Source organism: Nesoenas mayeri (assembly GCF_963082525.1).
Source record: "Nesoenas mayeri genome assembly, chromosome: 2".
Lineage (NCBI taxonomy): Eukaryota > Metazoa > Chordata > Aves > Columbiformes > Columbidae > Nesoenas > Nesoenas mayeri.
The window spans coordinates 164052096-164069713 of NC_137543.1; the positions used below are offsets into that span (position 1 = coordinate 164052096).

Here is a 17618-nt window from a genome sequence, read left to right on the forward strand (position 1 = left end):
CCCGCCCCGGGATGCCCCTCACCTGGAGGGATCAGTGCCAAGGAGGGCAGTGCCGTGACCCAGGGGAACACCGCGGGGGGGGGTCGGCAGAGGGCGGACCCCCGGGAGGGCGGTTCCCATTGGCAGGGTGCTAGGGGGTGTCAGGGGCCCCCCAGGTCCTGTCCCCCCACCCTGCCCCACGGACGATACCTGGGGGAGTGGGCTCAGCGCTTTTCGGGGACAACTGGGTGCCAGTCCCAAGGGACAGCTGTGTGGGGACAGACAGACGTGACTCGCTGCAGCCTCCTGTCCCCCTCTGCCCCCCCAGCCCCTTCAGGACTCACTGCGGGCGGGGACACGGATGGTGGCTGGGTGCTTGGCCACAGGACACCGGCTGCCACGGGGGCCACGGGGCTGCAAGCAGCAGAGCCAGCAATTAGAGGTGACCCACCCCGACCCCTTCGGCCCCCACGGGACCCCCCGCCTTCCCGGCACCCGCACCTGGCGCTGCCAGGGGTCCCGCAGATGGTCTCGTCGGTGCCATCGGGACAGTCGGCGATGCCGTCGCACCGCCGGGACGCCGGGAGGCAGCTGCTGGAGCCTGGGCAGGCGAAGTGGGACGGGGGACACTGCCCGTGTGCTGAGGGGGTCACCGCGGGGGGCAGCCCTGCGCGGGGCAGGCGAAGGGCTGTCAAGGGCGGCCCCATGTGGCACCGGACCCCTCAAGGCACCGACCCCCCCGCCTGGCTCACCACAGGGCAGCTCGTCGGAGAGGTCCCCGCAGTCGTCGATGCCATCGCACAGGGCACCGTGGGGACCCCCGGGGACACAGCCCCCGTTTCTGCACTGGAACTCCCCCACACCGCAGGGGCGCTGGCTCGGTGTCACCGGCATCGTCATTGTCACCGGCACTGTCACGACCCCGAGCTGGGCAGGGGGCACTTTGGGGAGAGGGCAGAGGTGGGTAGGGAATGGCTGCCATGGCAGGGGGGTGAAGGGTCTCCCCGGCCCCCCTGTACCTGGCGGGCAGCCCAGCAGCTCGGCCCGCAGGACGATGCGGTTGTGGAAGTCCTGGGGGAGGATGCGGACGTGCCGCGCCTGCACCATGCGGCCCAGCAGCCGCACCGCTGGTGTGCCGGCATCCCGGTTACCCTGGAAGAGCTGGGGAGAGCGGGGGGGACAGGCGGGGGGTGCAGGCAGGAACGGGCAGAGGGGTGTGCACGCATGTGCATGAGCATCCATGCGCGCGGCCCCTGTGTGCACCCACAGCTGCACGTGCGGCTGGTGGCGCCCCCTGCACCCCCCGACGCCCTCCCACACCCGCAGTCCCATGCCAGCGCCGGCAGCACCTTGGCCTTGGGTTGGCCACCGGCGGCGACCTCGCGGTAGCCGTGCCAGTGGGAGCCGTCGGTGCTGAACTGCAGCAGGAAGGCGGTGACGAAGGCGTCAGAGGAGCCGGCTCCCTGCACCACCACCCCTGCCAGGGAACACCGCGACATGTGTGGGCGCTGCCACCCACCCGCCACCGCCGGCAACAGCCGGGGGTCCGGACGGGCACCCACCGGTGACGTTGGTGGGTTCCAGCAGGTCCAGCTGCAGAAAGGGGGGCTCGGAGAGCAGCGCCGGGTAGGCGTCGTCCGGGGGGGCCCAGCCCCGCAGCTCCTGGCCGGGGTGGCCGCCGTGCAGGCGGGCAGCGTGTGCGGGGGTCCCCGCCTGAGCCGAAGAGGCGGCGAAGCTGCTGTCCGGCAGGGATGGGGTGCCCAGCGGGCGGTAACAGGGATCTGCCGGGATGGAGGGGACGGGCTGGGGGAAACCGGGGGGGACACAGCCCCGGGCTCTGTCTGCACCCTGTCCGCAGCCCCGCGGGGAGGGGGGGTCTCGCTTACCGCCGAGGGGAGGCAGCGGGAAGGTGAGGAGGGGGCTGTCGGGAGGCTCTGCCGGCGTAGCGGAGAGGAGCTCCGTCATCAGCGTGGGGGGCATGGCCGTCCCGTTGTCACCTGCAGCGGGGACAGCCACCGTGCAGCCGCTGTCTGGGCAGGGCACTCATCACCCCCCCAGCCCCTTCCCCCCCAACTCACCAGCCGGGGCGCAGTAGCAGCAGGAATCCCCGCTGCCCTCCACCAGCACTTGGCCCTGGGGGGATGTCACTGTCACCGCCACCGCCACCGCGGGTCCCCCCGTGCCCCGCCGGGGGCTGCCCCAGCCCCCCCGCCCTCACCTGGGGGCAGCCAGCGGCGCGGTGGGGGCAGTAGGGCGAGCAGCGCACGGCCAGGCTGGGCAGGCACTGGCAGACGCGACACGGCCCCCCCTGCCAGCGCTCCCCCGGGACGCGCCGCCGGCCCTGCTGCTGGCACTGCCGGCACGGAGCCGTCTGGCACCTGCGGGACAGGGCGTCAGCGGGGAGCCCACCCCTCTCTCCGCCCCGCCCACCACGCCCCCCGCCCCACCTGCGGGCTTTGCGGTAGATACCGCGGCAGCTCCGGCCGCCGCCGCGGCGGGGGGGGTTGGTGGGGCTGCGGAACGACCACTGGACGCTCTGGACGCCGCAGGGTCCCGGGCACTCGCCCCACGGCGACCACGCCGACCAGCCGCAGTGCACTGCAGCACGGGGAGCACCGGGTCAACGGGGGGCACCGGGCCAGCGGGGGGTCCCGGCACCCCCCTCCCGCCGCCGCGGGACCCACCGGCGCAGGCAGGGTTGGGGCGGCAGTGCCGCAGCTGCCCGTCCAGGCAGGTGCAGAGGCGACAGTTCAGCTTCACCGGCTGCCCAGGCCGGTACCGGAGCCCCCCCGCCTGGCACGGGCACTCCCGGGGGGACACGCACCGGCCGCCGCTGCCGTCCAGCACCAGCCCCGCCGCGCACCAGCACCCTGCAGTGGGGAGGAGAGCGGGCTGGGGTGCGCCACGGCCGGACCCTCGCCCACCCCAAGGCAGGGGCTCCCCCGGGGTATCCGCAGCCCCCCCGGTCCCCTCACCTGGGCTGCAGGGCCGGTCCTGCCGGCACTTGGCGCCGGCGGCGAGGTCGGCGCAGGACGCGGGGCAGGGGGCGCACGGCCGGGGCTGCAGCCCCCCCGGGCAGGCGGAGGCGTTGGGGCAGCCCCCCGGCTCGCAGGCGCCTGGGGAGGAAGGAGCGGGGTTACCCCCGGAGCCCACCCGGCCCGCGGAGTCCCCCGACAGCACCCACCCATTTCGAGGCTGGCGGGGGACGCTCCGGGCAGCTCGGCGCAGTGGCGGCCGCCGTTCTGGGGGGGGCGGCAGTCCCGGCGCCGCAGTCGCACCCCCCCGCAGCCCCCCGTGCAGTTGGACCAGGTCGTCCACTCGCTCCAGGAGCCGTCAACTGCGGGCAGGAGGGAGACGGGTGATGGGGGGAGCCCCTGCCTGCACCGCCTGCCTACATCTCCCTGCCTGCACCACCCTACCTGTGCTCCTCTCGGAACCCCTGGACCCACAGCCAGCCCTGCCCTGCCTGGGGGGCCCCCGCTCCTGCCCCAGCAGCCCAGGCAATGGGACCCCCCAGGGCACCCCCAAACCCCTGCGCAGCCCCAGCTGTGGGACTCCCTCAGGCTCCCGGGTCCTGCTGGCCAAGAGACGCCCCAAATTCCCCCAGCAGCCCTGGAGGGGGGAACACTGAATCCCCCAAATCACCCTAGTCATGGGAATCCCCTGGAGCCCTTGGGCAGCCCACTGGGGTGATCTAGCGAAGTATTGGGGAGGTCTGAAGAGACATTCGAGTTCTCCAGGGGATATCGGGGTCCTGTGGGGGGGGATAATAGTGTCCTAGATGGGGTATTGAGGTGTCTGGGAGGGTATTGGGGTGTCCCAAATTGCATTGGAGTGATCTAGGGAGGCATCAGGACGCTATAGAGGAGTATTGGGGTATCCCTAGCGGGGATTGGGAACCCACATCGGATCATCCCCCCGACCTGGGCAGCCTCAGCCACGGGAACCCCCAAACCCTCCAGGCAGCCCCAACCATGGGAACCCCTAAACCCTCCACGTAGCCTCAGCCACGGGACTCCCCAAATCATCCAAAGCGATAAGGACCACCAAATCTGTCAGGCACCCCAACCACGGGAACCCCCTGGCAGCCCTGGTGATGGGAACCTCCAAATGCCTCAGGCAGCCCCAGCTGTGGGAACCCCCAAACACCCCAGGCACCCCGCCCACGGGAACCCCCTGACCCTCCTGGGCACCCCAGCAGCGGGACCCCCGCACCCCGCTCACCGGGGCAGGCGAGGCGGAAGCACTGCCGCTCCTGTGCGGCCGGCCCGCGGCAGCGGTGCAGGACACCGAGGCGGCGCTGGTGGCAGCCCCGCGCTCGCCGCTGCAGGCCGGGGCCGCAGGAGAGGGTGCAGGCGCTCCAGGGCCCCCAGGGCCCCCACGTCCCGCAGTCCCGCTCATCCCGGGGGGGGCCCGCTCCAGCCTCGCAGTCCGGCACCCCGTCACACACCTGCGGCACCGGGGTGATGCTGAGCTGGGGAGGGGGGCACAGCGCGGCAGGGACTCCGAGGTGGCACTGGGAGGGGTGGGGGTTTCCCATGCCCCCCATACCTGCTGGAAGGTGACACAGTCGCCCCCACCACAGGTGTATTCAGCACAGGGACCCCCAGTCTGGTTGCTCCTGTCGGCGGGGACGCTGCTCTCTGTGGACGTGACACAGGGCGGCCATGGTGGGGTGGCTGTCCCCAGCTGCAGGCCACCAACACCTCCTCCCTCCCTCGCTGGGGAACCCCTCACCACAGGCCAGCTCGTCCTCGCCCTGGGGACAGTCAGTGGCACCATCGCAGACCCTCGACATGTTGAGGCACACACCGTCATCGCAGGCAAAGTGCCCCGGGCACGGTGGGATGGCGGTGGAGCCTGTGCCAGGGCCAGAGCAGCGTCAAGGTGTGACGCAGGAAGGGGACACCCGAGAGCATCCCGGCACCCTGACTGCTGAGGGCAGGGGACACCAGAGGGACCCCCGCCGGGGCTCACCGCAGTGGTCGGTGCTCTCGTCGGAGCGGTCGTGGCAGTGGGGGACACCGTCGCAGAGGTGGCCGTAGGGAACGCAGTCGGTGCCGTGGGCACAGGGGAAGTGGCCGGGCTCGCAGCCGCCGGCGCAGCCCAGCTCGTCGCTGCCGTCGCGGCAGTCGGCCTCGCCGTCGCAGAGCCAGCCCCGCGGCGCGCACTCCCCGCTCCCGCACGTGAAGGCGTAGGGGCCACATGCTGGCACCGGGGGTGGTGGGTCACCGTGGGGTGGCAGGTTACCGGGTGGTACCTGCCCCAGCGTCCCCATCGCACCCCCATCCCCGCCGGGTGTCACCCTGGCGCAGAGCATGGGGCTCCCGGCAGGTCCCCCATGCTGACACCGGGGCTGGGGGATGGCCTGGGGGGGTCTGGAGGACTATGAAGGGGTCTGGCTGCCCCACGGCACCGCTGCCCCTCACCTGCCGAGCCGTTGGTGGGTGCAGTGGGCACGGCAGCGGGCAGAGCTGCCGCACACCCCGCCGGGCTCTCGTCCCAGCCGTCCCGGCAGTCGTGGATGCCGTCACAGACCGCAGATTCACCAATGCAGGAGCCATCGGGGCAGGGGAGCTCCCCGGGGCCGCAGGTCACCCGGTCTGGGGGGACACAGTGCCATGGGGCAATGATGCTGCAGGCAGGGGGTCTGCCGGGGGTGGTCCGGCCCCGCAGCCCCTCACCTGGGCAGAAAGCTTCATCAGTGCCATTGGTGCAGTCGCGGTGGCCGTCACAGACAGCGGCTGGGGACAGGCACCGGGTGTCGGGGCACTGGAAGTGGCCGGGGGGGCAGCCGCAGCCGCGCTCGTCGCTGGAGTCGCCGCAGTCGTCGGGGCCGTCGCAGCGGTGAGGGTACGGCACGCACCGGCCCACCGCACAGCGGAACTCCCCCGCCCCACAGCTCGGGCTGCAGCCTGCGGTGGCAGCGGTCAGAGACCCTCACCGTGGGACAGAAACCCCCATGGATGGGGGGTTCAGACCCCCTCGCCACGGGCACAGCTGGCCTGCAGCCTGCTCCTGCATCCCGCTGCTCTGGGACCCTGGGCACAGCAGTGGGGTGGCCATGGGGTCGCTCACCTGCCTCATCCGAGTCATCAGCGAAGCCACAGTCCAGCTCCCCGTCGCAGACCCGTTCGGGGGGCAGGCAGCGCCCGCTGGCACAGCCGAACTCGGGGGGGATGCAGGTCGGGGGGGCGCAGCCGCTCTCGTCGGAGCCGTCGCTGCAGTCGGGGACGCCGTCGCAGCGGGCGCCCCAGGCCAGGCACTGCCCGCCGGCGCAGCGCGGCTGGTGCGGGGCGCAGCGCGGGGCGCAGACCTCGTCCGAGCCGTCCCCGCAGTCCTCCTCGTTGTCGCAGACCCAGGCGCCCGGCACGCAGCGCCCGTCGGCGCGGCAGGAGAACTCGCCCTCGGCGCAGGACGGCGCGGCTGGGCACGGCTCCGGCGAGGACGGACAGCGCCACTGCCCCGCTGCACACGTGCTGCGGGGATGGGGACGGCTCAGCCCTGGCGTGTTCTCCGCCAGTGTGGCATCACCATCCCGGTGGGTGCCGGATGGTTGGGCCAGCGTCGTGCTGGGACTCACCAGTTCTTGCAGCCCTGCTGCACCGCGGCACCGGCCGGGAAGGTGAAACCATCCCAGAAACACGGGCACTCGATGGGCTTGATGCAGCCGCCATCTGCAGCGGGGAGAGGAGGACGTGTCAGCCCCATAAGAGCCCCACACCAGCCCCACGCCAGTTCCATGCCAGCCCCACGCCAGCTCCATGCCAGCCCCACACCAGCCCCATGCCAGCCCCACGCCAGCTCCATGCCAGCCCCACACCAGCCCCATGCCAGCTCCATGCCAGCCCCACGCCAGCTCCGCACCAGCCCCACGCCGTCGTCAGGGCTCACCGTGCAGCACAGTCCCCGGGGGGCAGAAGCAGCCCTCCAGGCACAGCAGGCCCTGGCAGTGCTCGGGGGGCTCCCGGCCGAGGCTGCGGCAGCTGGGGGGGCAGGGGGGGCCACAGGCGCTGTACTCCAGGCCCTGGTCGCACTGCAGGGCTGGAGATGGGGGATCAGGCCAGGCGGGGACCCCCCACCCCACAGCTGCCTGGCCCCACTCCCTCCCCAAGGCCCCACGGTAGCTCCTGCACCCCCCGGCATCCCAGACCCCCCAGCCCCATCACTTGTCTGGATCAGCCGAGACAAAACCCAGAGCCCAGCACAGCCCAAGGGGCGCAGCTCAGCCCCCAGCCCGGCCCCCCTTGGGACAGGGATGGGGACAGGGGCGGGGAGGGGGCGGTGGCTCACGGCACAGCTCCTGGCTCCGCCATCGGATGTGGATGCCGCGCCGGCCGCACTCCTCGGCATAGGCGGCGATGGCCGTGCACAGGCACTCGCAGTCCCCCCCGGAGTCGCAGCTGTGCGGAGCAGGGTGGTGGCACCGGGTGCAGAGGGACGGCAGTGGCGGAAGCCCCAGCTGCGGGACCCCGGCAGAGCCCCTGCAGGGGGGCAGCACTTACCCACAGGCGTCGAAGACGCACCAGTCGTAGAAGCGCTGGCACGGCACCGCGTCGTGGCACGGCGCGAAGAGCCGCTGCCGGAGGACGCTGCAGCGCCGGCGGGCCCACGGCGCCCGGTGGGGGCTTTCCTGGGGGGCCAGCACTGCCATCAGATGCCACCCACTGGCCAGCCAGGTGCCAGGGCTGTCCCCCCACCTGCCATCCCCCAGCTCCAAGCAGCCACCCTGGTTCCCCATCTGCGTCTTCCTCCCCATCCGTACGGTGCAGGGGTGTCGGGTGTCGGCACTGTTGACCTCAGGGCAGAGCAGGCTGAGGCGCCAGGAGTTGCCGAAGAGCTCGGAGGTGGGCTCCAGCACCCCTTGCTGGCTGGTGAAATCGTTCTCGGCGTCGCCGTCGAAGTTCCCGCAGAGCCCGGCCACACGGCCCCGGTGCTGCGGCTCCAGCCGCACGTACACCCGCGTGCCTGGGGCAGCACAGCGCTCAGCACCCGTGTCCCGCCGCAGCACAGCCAGCCCAGGGACCCCATGGGGATCCCCCCGAGCCCACGCATGGGTCTCACCTCCGTCCCAGAGCACTGCCAGCCCCAGGCGGGAGAGCAGGAGGAGAAGAGGCCAGCGCGCTCCAGCGTCAGCCCGGACCCGCTGTAGACTTTGGGGGGTCGAACTGAGACCCCGTTCACTGTCACGTCCCTCCCTGCCAGGACAGCGCTGTCAGGAGTGGGGACCCCCAGCACGTCCCCATCCCCACAGGGGACCCACCCTCGGGCCCTGCCAGCCCCTCACCCCGCAGCATGTGCACGATGGTGTTGCCCATCACCACCACCACCGACTTGGTGCAGGTGACGCCGCTGGTGCCGCAGGGGACATTCTCGGCGGTGACAGCAAAGAGGCCGGTGACCTCGCGTGCCAGCAGGTACTCGCAGTCCCCAGGAAGGAGAAGGCTCGCCCGTCGAAGGTGACGTAGTGGGGGTCCCCGGTGGCGACGCAGGTCCCCGCGCACTCCTCGCGGCCGCAATGCCAGCGCTGCCCCCGGCACACACTGCGGGGACAGAGCTGAGCGCTGGCACAGCCACGGCACCCCCGGGGGGCTGGGGGGGGTCTCACAGGTGTTGCAGTCCCGGACAATGGTGTCATTGGGCTGGTACAGCCGCCCGCCGTGATGGCAGGGACACTCCTCTGGGGACACACAGCGCCCATCCTGCTGGCACAAGACCCCCTAAGTGAGCTGTGGGGCACAGGGGGCTCTGCGCAGGAACCAGCAGAAGGGTTGGGACGCCCCAGTGCCCCTCACCAACCCCCCACACCCACATCCCTCGTGCTCCATGGTCCCTGGACCCCTGCCACCAATGCCCATGTCCCCTGGCCACTCAGCCCCCAGAGCCCCCTGCCCAGCTCCCCCAGCCTGCCGCTTGCTCAGCCCCCCCAGCACTCCCTCCCTGGAAGGGGTCACTCACCAGGAAGAGGGTCCCCGGGGGCAGACGCAGCCGTCAGCGATGTCGGCACAGGTGCCGTTGGGCTCGGTGCTGTCACAGCGGCGCAGGCAGGACCCCGGGACATGAACCAGCCCCCGGGGACAGAGGGCGGCCACGGGGCAGGGGGCTTCAGCACAGCGCCAGGATCCCCCGCTGCAGGTGCTGTGGGGAGGGGATGCAGTGAGCGCAGCCCCCAGCACACCCCGGCCTGGGGAGCCCACAGCCCGGTTGGCCCCACATCGAGGTTCCTGTATCCCCAGTGCCCATTCCATCCCACCCTATCCCATCCCCACCCTTCCCAATCTCATCCCATCCCATCCCACCCTATCCCATCCCCACCCTTCCCAATCCCATCTCATCCCATCCCTACCCCTCCCCATCCCATCCCACCCAAAGCCCCCTCCCCCGGTGAGGTGCTCCATGCTCTTTTGGGCTCCACACTGTTGCCCCAGAGCAAGGTACCCCCCGCCAGCTGCTCCGGGGGTCTGGGCTCTCCAGCGGTGACACTGAAGCCTCATGGCAGGGACATTCAATGAAAGCCACCTATCCCGTGGTGCCGTCCCAAACGGGCCGTAGGGGGATTTCATCAGACGTCACCCACCATTGCCACATCCCGCAGCTCCAGATCAGCATCTCCCGCCCTGCCTGGCCCCTGCCACCCACCGTGTCCCCCGCCCGGTCCTTGCCATGCCCCTGGGCACCCCCGGACCACGCACCAGGCGTTGCAGCCACGGCGGATCCGGCTGCCGGGAGGGTGGAGCTGGGCGCCGTGGCGGCAGGGGCAGGCGCCGGGCAGGACGCACTGCCCGTCCTCGGCCAGCACCAGCCCCGCGGGGCAGCGGCAGCCGGGGACGCAGAGCCCGGCCAGGTCGGGGCAGGAGCCGCCCCCCGGCAGGCGCAGCTCCGCGCAGCTCCGGCCGCAGGGACGCCCGCACTCCTGGTACAGCTGCCCCCCGGCGCACGGCGCGTCTGCACAGGCGTGGGGGTGTCACCAAAGGTGGGCCCCTGCCTTGGCCCGCTGGCTGCACCCCAGCACCCGGCCCTCCCTGCTGTCCCCAGGCATGTGGTGGCAACATCCCCATCCCAACCCCATCTCAATGCATCCCATCTATTCTGTCCCATCCCATTCATCCTGTCCCACCATATCCATCCCATCCCATATATCCTACCTGACCACATCCTGTCCCACCCAATTTCATCCACCCATCCTAATCCATCCATCCCATCTGTCTCATCCATCTCATCCATCTCATCCCATTCAACTCCATCCCACCCTAATCCATCCATCCCATCCCATCCCATCTCGTCCCGTCCCGTCCCGTCCCATCCCATCCCATCCCGTCCCGTCTCGTCCCGTCCCATCCATCATCCTGCCCAGCACCGCAGAAGCTCTGGTTCCTCCAGGCGAGCGCGGCTCCCTCCTGGGCGCACCGCCGTGCGTAGGCAGCCAGCGCGGGGCAGAGGCAGCGCTGCCCGTCCCGGCAGGTGCAGGCATCATGCAGGCAGAGCTGGAGGAAGGGCTCCAGCTCCACGACCTGGTGGCAGGGCTGGGGGCAGGACGGGCAGGTTGGACCATGGCACTGGCACCGGGTGCCAGGTGCGTGGCTGCCCAGCTGGGGCAGGGGCCCCACAGCACCTGGAAGGCAGGGCCATGCAGGACGGCGCAGGCAGCCTCAGCCAGCTCCCGCTGCCTGGCGAAGGCACCGCAGGGCTCCAGGGGGAAGGGCCTGAGCTCGGGGCAGCTGCCGGACACTCGGTACTTGTTGGCAAAGGCGGTTACGCTGGTCTCCACATCACCCATTGGTGTGGTGAACTCATCCTGCTGGTTCCAGTTGTAGGTGCCACAGAGCCCCCGCACCTGCCGTGTCAGTGGGATGTGACTCAGGATGGACCCCCCGGACCAGCACAGCCGCATCCCAGCCTGGATCTGCCACCGGGCACCACCACGGCAGCGTGGCACAGCCAGGGACCAGGCTCACCTTGTTGGCGAAGGCAGGCTGGAGGGTGATGTAGGTAGTGGGTGCCTCCAGGCCCCAGAGGACGTGGGCCCCAAAGGTCTGGAGCAGCAGGAAGGAGGACGATGCCTGGCGAACATTCAGCTCCACGCCCGTGAAGGGCAGTGTCACCTCCCGCTCGTCCACCGTCACCTCGCCTGTACCGGGAGAGCAAAGGGACATCAGGGCATGATCACCAGGCTGGCACCCAGCACCACCCCGCTGGGGTGCAGGGACGGTCCCTCGGGTCACCTGTGCCACGGAGGCGGGCGGAGGTCTGGCGGGTGCTGACGGAGAGGGACCGGAGGCAGCCAAGGGGCTGGTGGCCATCACAAGCCTCGTGCTCCATTGTGATCAGCAGCTGCCCCTCCACAAAGTCCTGGGGGGCAGAGATCCCGCTGACCCCCCTGCACTGGGGTCCCCCAGGACAGAGTCCCTCCAGGACAGGTGCCCACTGTCCTGGTCTCTGCAGCTGCCACCCACCTGCACCAGCGTGTAGGCACAGGCGCCCAGGAAGGAGAAGCGCCGGTGGTCGAAGGTGGTGTAGTGGCGGCCCCCCAGCACCGTGCACTCCCCTGGGCACCGGTCCTGGCTGCAGAGCCAGTGCCCGCCCTGACACGTGCTGTGGGCACAGGAGGGGACACTGGGCTCAGCGGGCAGGGGACACCACAGCCACTGCTCCCCCCGGCATGCCAGGCACGGATGCACAGGCACTTGCCCCCACCCCAAAACCCAGGACATGATGGACATCAGGCCCATCTGTAGGGTTCAACCCTGGTGGGCGCAGGGACCCCAGCCCAGCGGTGCAGGATCAGGCCCCCGCACGCTGGCGTCGCTCACCACTGGTTGCAGCGCTGGCGGATGGTCTGGCCCGGGGCGTAGCGCTGGTGACGGTGGTGGCAGGGGCAGGCACTTGGGGGGACACAGAGCCCCCCGTCCTCATAGAGCCCCGGCGCACACTCGCAGCCGCCGGCGCAGTCCTGGCGGCATGGCCCGTCCTCGGCGCTGCCCACGGCCGCGCAGCTGGCGGGGCAGGAGGACACGCAGTCCGAGAACCGCTGCCCCACGCCGCACGCGCGTTCTGCCAGGACAGATGCTGCGCTCAGCACCGGTGGGCTCAGCACCGATGGGCACAGCACCCGCTGAGGGGTGCGCACACAGGCCTTTGGGGTGCACGTGACCAGGGGGCGCAAGCAGAAATCCTTGGGGTGCACACAGCCAGCAGATGCATGCAGAAGCCAGTGGGGTGCACCCAAGTGAGGGGCGTACGAGACTGAGGGTCTATGCACAAACCTTTGGGGTGCACGTGACCAAAAGTTGCACACAGAAAACTTTGGGGTGCACAGGACTGATAGGTGCACACACAGGCCTTTGGGGTGCATGTGACCAAGGGGCACAAGCAGAAATCTTTGGGGTTCCCATAGCCAATGGATTCATGCACAAGCAACTGGGGTGCACGTGACTGAGGGGTGTACTCACAAGCCTTTGGGGTGCACCCAACTGAGGGGTGCATGCATGAGCCTTTGGGGTGCATACAACCAAACGGTACACACAGAAAACTGGGGTGCACAGGACAGATGAGTGCACACACAGGGGTGCACACAACTGAGGGTGCACCCAAAACCCAAAACTGGGGTGCACAGGACTGATGGATGCATGCACAAGTAAATGAGGGGTGCAGGCACAAACCATTGGGGTGCACAGTGCAGCAGGAGCCACCAGCACTAGGGGGACAGGGAGCAGCAGTTGGGGGGGGGACAGAGAGCGGCAGTGAGGGGGGAACACGGAGCAGCAGTGAGGGGGGGACAAGGAGCAGCAGTTGAGGAGGGACAGGGAGCAGCAGTTGACGGGGGGGACAGGGAGCAGCAGTTGAGGGGGCGACAGGGAGCAGCAGTTAGAGGGGACAGGGAGCAGCAGTGAGGGGGGACAGGGAGCAGCAGTTGAGGGGGGACAGGGAACAGCAGTGAGGGGGGGACAGGGAGCAGCAGTGAGGGGGACAGGGAGCAGCAGTGAAGGGGGGACAGGGAGCAGCAGTGAGGGGGGGACAGGGAGCAGCAGTGGCGGGGGGACAGGGAGCAGCAGTGAGGGGGACAGGGAACAGCAGTGAGGGGGGGACAGGGAGCAGCAGTGAGGGGGACAGGGAGCAGCAGTGAGGGGGGACAGGGAGCAGCAGTGAGGGGGGGACAGGGAGCAGCAGTGAGGGGGGACAGGGAGCAGCAGTGGGGGGGGGACAGGGAGCAGCAGTGAGGGGGGACAGGGAGCAGCAGTGAGGGGGGGACAGGGAACAGCAGTGAGGGGGGACAGGGAGCAGCAGTGAGGGGGACAGGGAGCAGCAGTGAGGGGGACAGGGAGCAGCAGTGAGGGGGGACAGGGAGCAGCAGTGAGGGGGGGACAGGGAGCAGCAGTGAGGGGGGACAGGGAGCAGCAGTGAGGGGGGACAGGGAGCAGCAGTGAGGGGGACAGGGAGCAGCAGTGAGGGGGGACAGGGAGCAGCAGTGAGGGGGACAGGGAGCAGCAGTGAGGGGGGGACAGGGAGCAGCAGTGAGGGGGACAGGGAGCAGCAGTGAGCGGCTCTGTGCTAGACCCCCCTGTCCGTACCGCAGAAGCCCGGCCGGCGCCAGTCGATGTGGGTTTGGCGCTGGGCACAGTCCCGTGCGTAGGCAGCGAAGGTGTCGCAGGCAGCAGGGGGTGGCGCCGGCCCGGTGTCACCGTCCCAGCACAGCAGCTCCAGGCACGCAGCGTAAAAGCCACCGGGGTCGACCTGGCACAGGGGCGCTGGGTGAGGGCAGCGGGACCGGCACCCTCGGCACCCCGCGGCCCCACGTGGCACCGGCCGCCCCTCACCTCGCCGTGGCACTGCCGGAATGGCTCGGCCAGCAGCTCCCCACACACGGTCTCGGCCACCCGCCGTGCCGCATCGCCCATGGTGCAGCCGGGGCCCGGCTCTGCCATGTCCCTGCAGGGGGGCTGAGACCAGGAGGGACCCTCAGAGCCAGGGCACCCCCTTGAGGGACCCCCAACAGGACAGGGGGGTGGCAGCCCCGGCCCCTCGGTGCCTGGCTCTACCCCAGTACCTCAGAGCCGGCATCCGGGATCTTCCAGGAGTTGCCAAAGCTGGCGGCAAAGGCAGCCACGTCCCCTGTCGGCTGCAGGAGATCATCTGGAGGCACAGGGAGCGCTGGGGCAGGCGAGGGGACACAGCACCCCCTGCACGGCCGCCCCTGCACTGTGCCTGCCCGACTCCCCAAGCGTGGGGATGGCAGGGACGTCACTGATGAGGTGACACTCACCGGTAGGATCGTCGTTGTAGGGGCCACAGAGCCCCCGTGTGCTGCCCCACAGCTCGGCGTCAACCGTCACGGTGACAGCCTGGCGCCCGTCCGAGGTCACCCGCACGCCCAGCCCGCTCGCCACGGCCACCCCGTCTCCCGGCCACGCCACGCTGATCCCTGCCGGCACCATAGCCAGCTCAGCACGGCACGGGGACAAGGACAGGGGTGGGATGGGGACCCAGAACCCCAGGGTTGGTGGCAGCGGAGGATGGAGCATCCCGCCACGCTCACCGTTGTGCAGGTACGGCTGTCCCTGCAGCACCGCCATGCCGTTCACCGAGAGGTTTCGGCCCCTGGCCACCACTGTGTCCATCCCGAAGGTCATGTGCAGTGCCTGTGACAGCGCGGTGTCAGCCGGGGACAGCAGCCTGTGGTGTGTCCCAGCGCCACCGGCACCTCTCTGGCTGCTCACAGCCGTGGACGCCACGGCCATGCTGAGCCACACCGTGAGGCTGTGATGGACCGTGGGGATGGAGCGATGGCCCCTGTGCCCCTAGAGCCGCTGTCCACGGGCTCGGCAGAGTCCCCGGCCGGGCTCCCCTCATCCCTCCCCATGAGCAGCACCCACTGTGGGGGGAGCTGGTACCCGGGGGTCGCCGGGGGCGATGGAGACAGCCCAGGTGCCATCGGCAGCAGCGGCCAGGCTGTAGGTGCACTCTCCGGAGAAGTGGAAGTGCGTCCCGTCGAAGCTGCGGTAGCGGGATCCGGCCCAGGTGAGGCAGCCGGCCCGGGGGCCGCGGTGCCAGGCGGCCGCTCCCCGCAGGGACGCCGCAGGTGACAGCCGTGGGGACACCCCTCCTGCAGGGGGGAGGTGACGTCACTCAGCACGTGCCCCGCAGAACCACCCAGGGCTGCCCCGCAGACCCTGAGGAGCCCCAGACCCACCGGCGAGGGGCAGGTGGGTGCAGGCGAGGCAGGACGCGGTGGAGCCGTTCCTCCAGCTGTGGCCCCAGGGGTGCCGGCAGCACTCAGCCAGGCTCATGGCAGAGAGGTTGCGGCTGCTGGCGGTGTCCTGGCACTGCCACGTGCCATAGCAGCGCCCCAATGAGCCTTCATCTGCGGCAGAGAGACGTGAATCATCTCCGCTGGAGAGCACCGGTTGCTCCGCTGGCTCAGTGCCCAGCGGCGGGGCCAGAGGTGCCACCGCACCCCAGTGCCCGTCCCTACCTTCCGTGCAGTGGGGCCCGCTCCAGCCGCGGCAGCAGGCGCGCACCGTGCGGTTCCACACCACCGGCTGCATCTCCGGGGGCCTGCAGGGCCGGGGGAGCCCTGGCATCAGGTGGGGGGCCGGAGGGGTGCGCGGCACAGCGGGGGGTGCCCCCTGCCCTGGCGTCACCCCATCCCATGCACCGCACATCCCCCCGGCACTCACTTGTAGATGTAGCAGAGCGGGGTGCCGGACCCGGCGTCACGGTGGGGCTCGCCGCGCTCCCCGCCGTAAGCCTGGCGCATGCGGTCCCGGTCGATCCGCCAGCCTGCCAGGCTGTAGTGGTAGAGGCTGGCGCAGGGCACCGCGTCCTCGCGCCGTGGTGTCACCTCCTCCTCCGCTGTCACCTGCACGGTCCGCTCGCACCACCGCCTGCCACAGGATCCGTCACCCGCGGCACCGATACCCCCCCCAGCATCCTCGCACCGTGTCCGATCCCCGGTGCCGGCACGGTGATGCCACACAGGACTCACCCGGTGGCCGCTTCCACTGTGGCCGTCCAGAGCAGCAGGGACGCCAGGACCCTGCCTGGCACCCATGGCATCCCGGCCATGCCACACGGTCCCCCGCCCACGCCAAGCTGGGACAATCACCTTGGCAGAGGATGGTCTGTGTCACTGCAGAGCAGCCGCACAGCCTGGGGGGCGTCCCCCGCCATCGGGGAGTCCTCGCAGCACCAGAGGTGCTGCGGGGACTCCCCGATGGCGGGGACGCCAGACACATGGTGGCAACGATGGGGACAGGAGGACACAGGCATGAGCTGTCCCCAGACCCCCTGGCAAGCCCCCAGGACGGGTGTCACCCCAACACAGGGCTTGCACCCCACGCTGGCGCCTCTTACCTGGCACTGCTGCTCCCCCAGCCCTCTCCTTGCTCACTCCAAAGAGCTGCGGGTTTTATGGGGTGGGACTGGGCACCCAGGGCCATCTGTGGGGCTGGTGATTGGGCGCAGCTGGGGCGGGGGGCGCTGCTGTGGGCGCCCCCCCTGTCCCATCTCCAGGGTAAAGCGCTCAGGACTGTGCTGGGGGGGAGGACCCGGGGTCCCCCAGGCAGCTCTGCCCAGCGGGGCCACATCCTGCATCCGGCACATCCTGGGATTAGGGATTAGTGCTCTGCCCCTCTGGCCCCCCTGACACACATGGACCAGGATACAGCCCGGCTGTGCCCCCACCCAACATGGAAGTGCCATGACCCCCACATCCTGGTCTTACTCATCCCCCCAAGGAATGCCCGGGGGGCCCCTGGTCCTCCAACTGATACATCAACAGCACCAGTCGCCATTTACTGCTTTTTGCGGCCCGTACCCCAGTTCTCACGCCCAGCGCACAGCTCCCGGGGACTGAACCGTGCAGGAGCTGGGCTGTGACGCCAACCCCAGCACCGCGGGTGGCAAAACAACCGCCACGGCTTCGCTGTGCGCTGGTTATAGGAACAAGTGACCAGGGGTCACCAGGACTGAATTCCCTCCCACGTTCTGCTGCGTTTTCCCGGGTTCTCTTCAGAATTGCCGTGGGGAAGGTGCCGCCTTCTCCTCTCCCAATGGTGCCACCGGAGCTCGTGCCCACGGCTGAGCCCAAACACCACTGGGGCGGGAGAGACGGGAGCTGGGGCTGCGCCGGGTGCTTCACAATCAGCTGGTGTCCTTTTCATTAACGCTTCCCGCTGGGGAAACGGAGCAGAGCAGAGCCATTGGTGAGTTCCCAGTGCCGAGAGCAGGGATTGCTATGGGTGTTCTCACTTGGGTGCATTACTTGGTGCTGAGCTTATTTGATTTGCTAAAACTGCAGCGTCCATGCTGTTGAACACCCCCAGTCCTGTTCCTAAGACACCAGCCACCCCTCGATTGCTTTGGGTGAGGGTCTGTCTGCACATCCAACCGTGCTGCACGGACGTCGTTAGGAATGGGGAGCAGGCTGGTGTGATTGCAGAGATACTAATTTGCATCTATAGATCTACTCATTTAAGAGAAAATGGTGCAGCTGTTGGGTGGCCATGGTGGAACCAGGGAAATGTTGAATTGCAGCTGTCCGGCACAGGATACTCGGCACCACACACGCTCCTCAGCTGTGGGGCAGAACGTGCTATAGTTCTCAAACTGATCAGCACAAACACAGGCAGTGAGGGTCTCCA

At 69.8% G+C, this 17618-nt stretch overlaps 1 protein-coding gene across 1 annotated transcript in view; it reads right to left on the reverse strand.

Moving 5' to 3' along the window:
- The window catches only part of LOC308053401 (SCO-spondin-like), a gene marked incomplete at both ends in the record, with an annotated part of 32738 nt that extends 16706 nt beyond the window's left edge, over positions 1-16032 (reverse strand). The window contains 50 exon segments of the mRNA XM_080364250.1: positions 171-189; positions 324-393; positions 481-646; positions 732-890; positions 999-1140; positions 1329-1456; positions 1542-1760; positions 1866-1976; positions 2058-2112; positions 2198-2357; positions 2427-2577; positions 2664-2849; positions 2955-3095; positions 3164-3316; positions 4204-4453; positions 4531-4622; positions 4717-4839; positions 4957-5187; positions 5409-5582; positions 5664-5894; positions 6058-6458; positions 6563-6656; positions 6874-7023; positions 7273-7382; positions 7485-7612; positions 7745-7947; positions 8044-8088; positions 8091-8177; positions 8267-8413; positions 8416-8522; positions 8557-8681; positions 8938-8957; positions 8960-9117; positions 9672-9924; positions 10337-10502; positions 10592-10813; positions 10935-11107; positions 11202-11328; positions 11433-11571; positions 11790-12030; positions 13548-13710; positions 13794-13916; positions 14024-14109; positions 14240-14398; positions 14513-14615; positions 14868-15079; positions 15167-15337; positions 15449-15531; positions 15654-15860; positions 15962-16032. Of these exon segments, the coding sequence (XP_080220376.1) occupies positions 171-189; positions 324-393; positions 481-646; positions 732-890; positions 999-1140; positions 1329-1456; positions 1542-1760; positions 1866-1976; positions 2058-2112; positions 2198-2357; positions 2427-2577; positions 2664-2849; positions 2955-3095; positions 3164-3316; positions 4204-4453; positions 4531-4622; positions 4717-4839; positions 4957-5187; positions 5409-5582; positions 5664-5894; positions 6058-6458; positions 6563-6656; positions 6874-7023; positions 7273-7382; positions 7485-7612; positions 7745-7947; positions 8044-8088; positions 8091-8177; positions 8267-8413; positions 8416-8522; positions 8557-8681; positions 8938-8957; positions 8960-9117; positions 9672-9924; positions 10337-10502; positions 10592-10813; positions 10935-11107; positions 11202-11328; positions 11433-11571; positions 11790-12030; positions 13548-13710; positions 13794-13916; positions 14024-14109; positions 14240-14398; positions 14513-14615; positions 14868-15079; positions 15167-15337; positions 15449-15531; positions 15654-15860; positions 15962-16032 (7435 nt within the window).
- Between the last annotated feature and the right edge of the window lie 1586 nt (positions 16033-17618).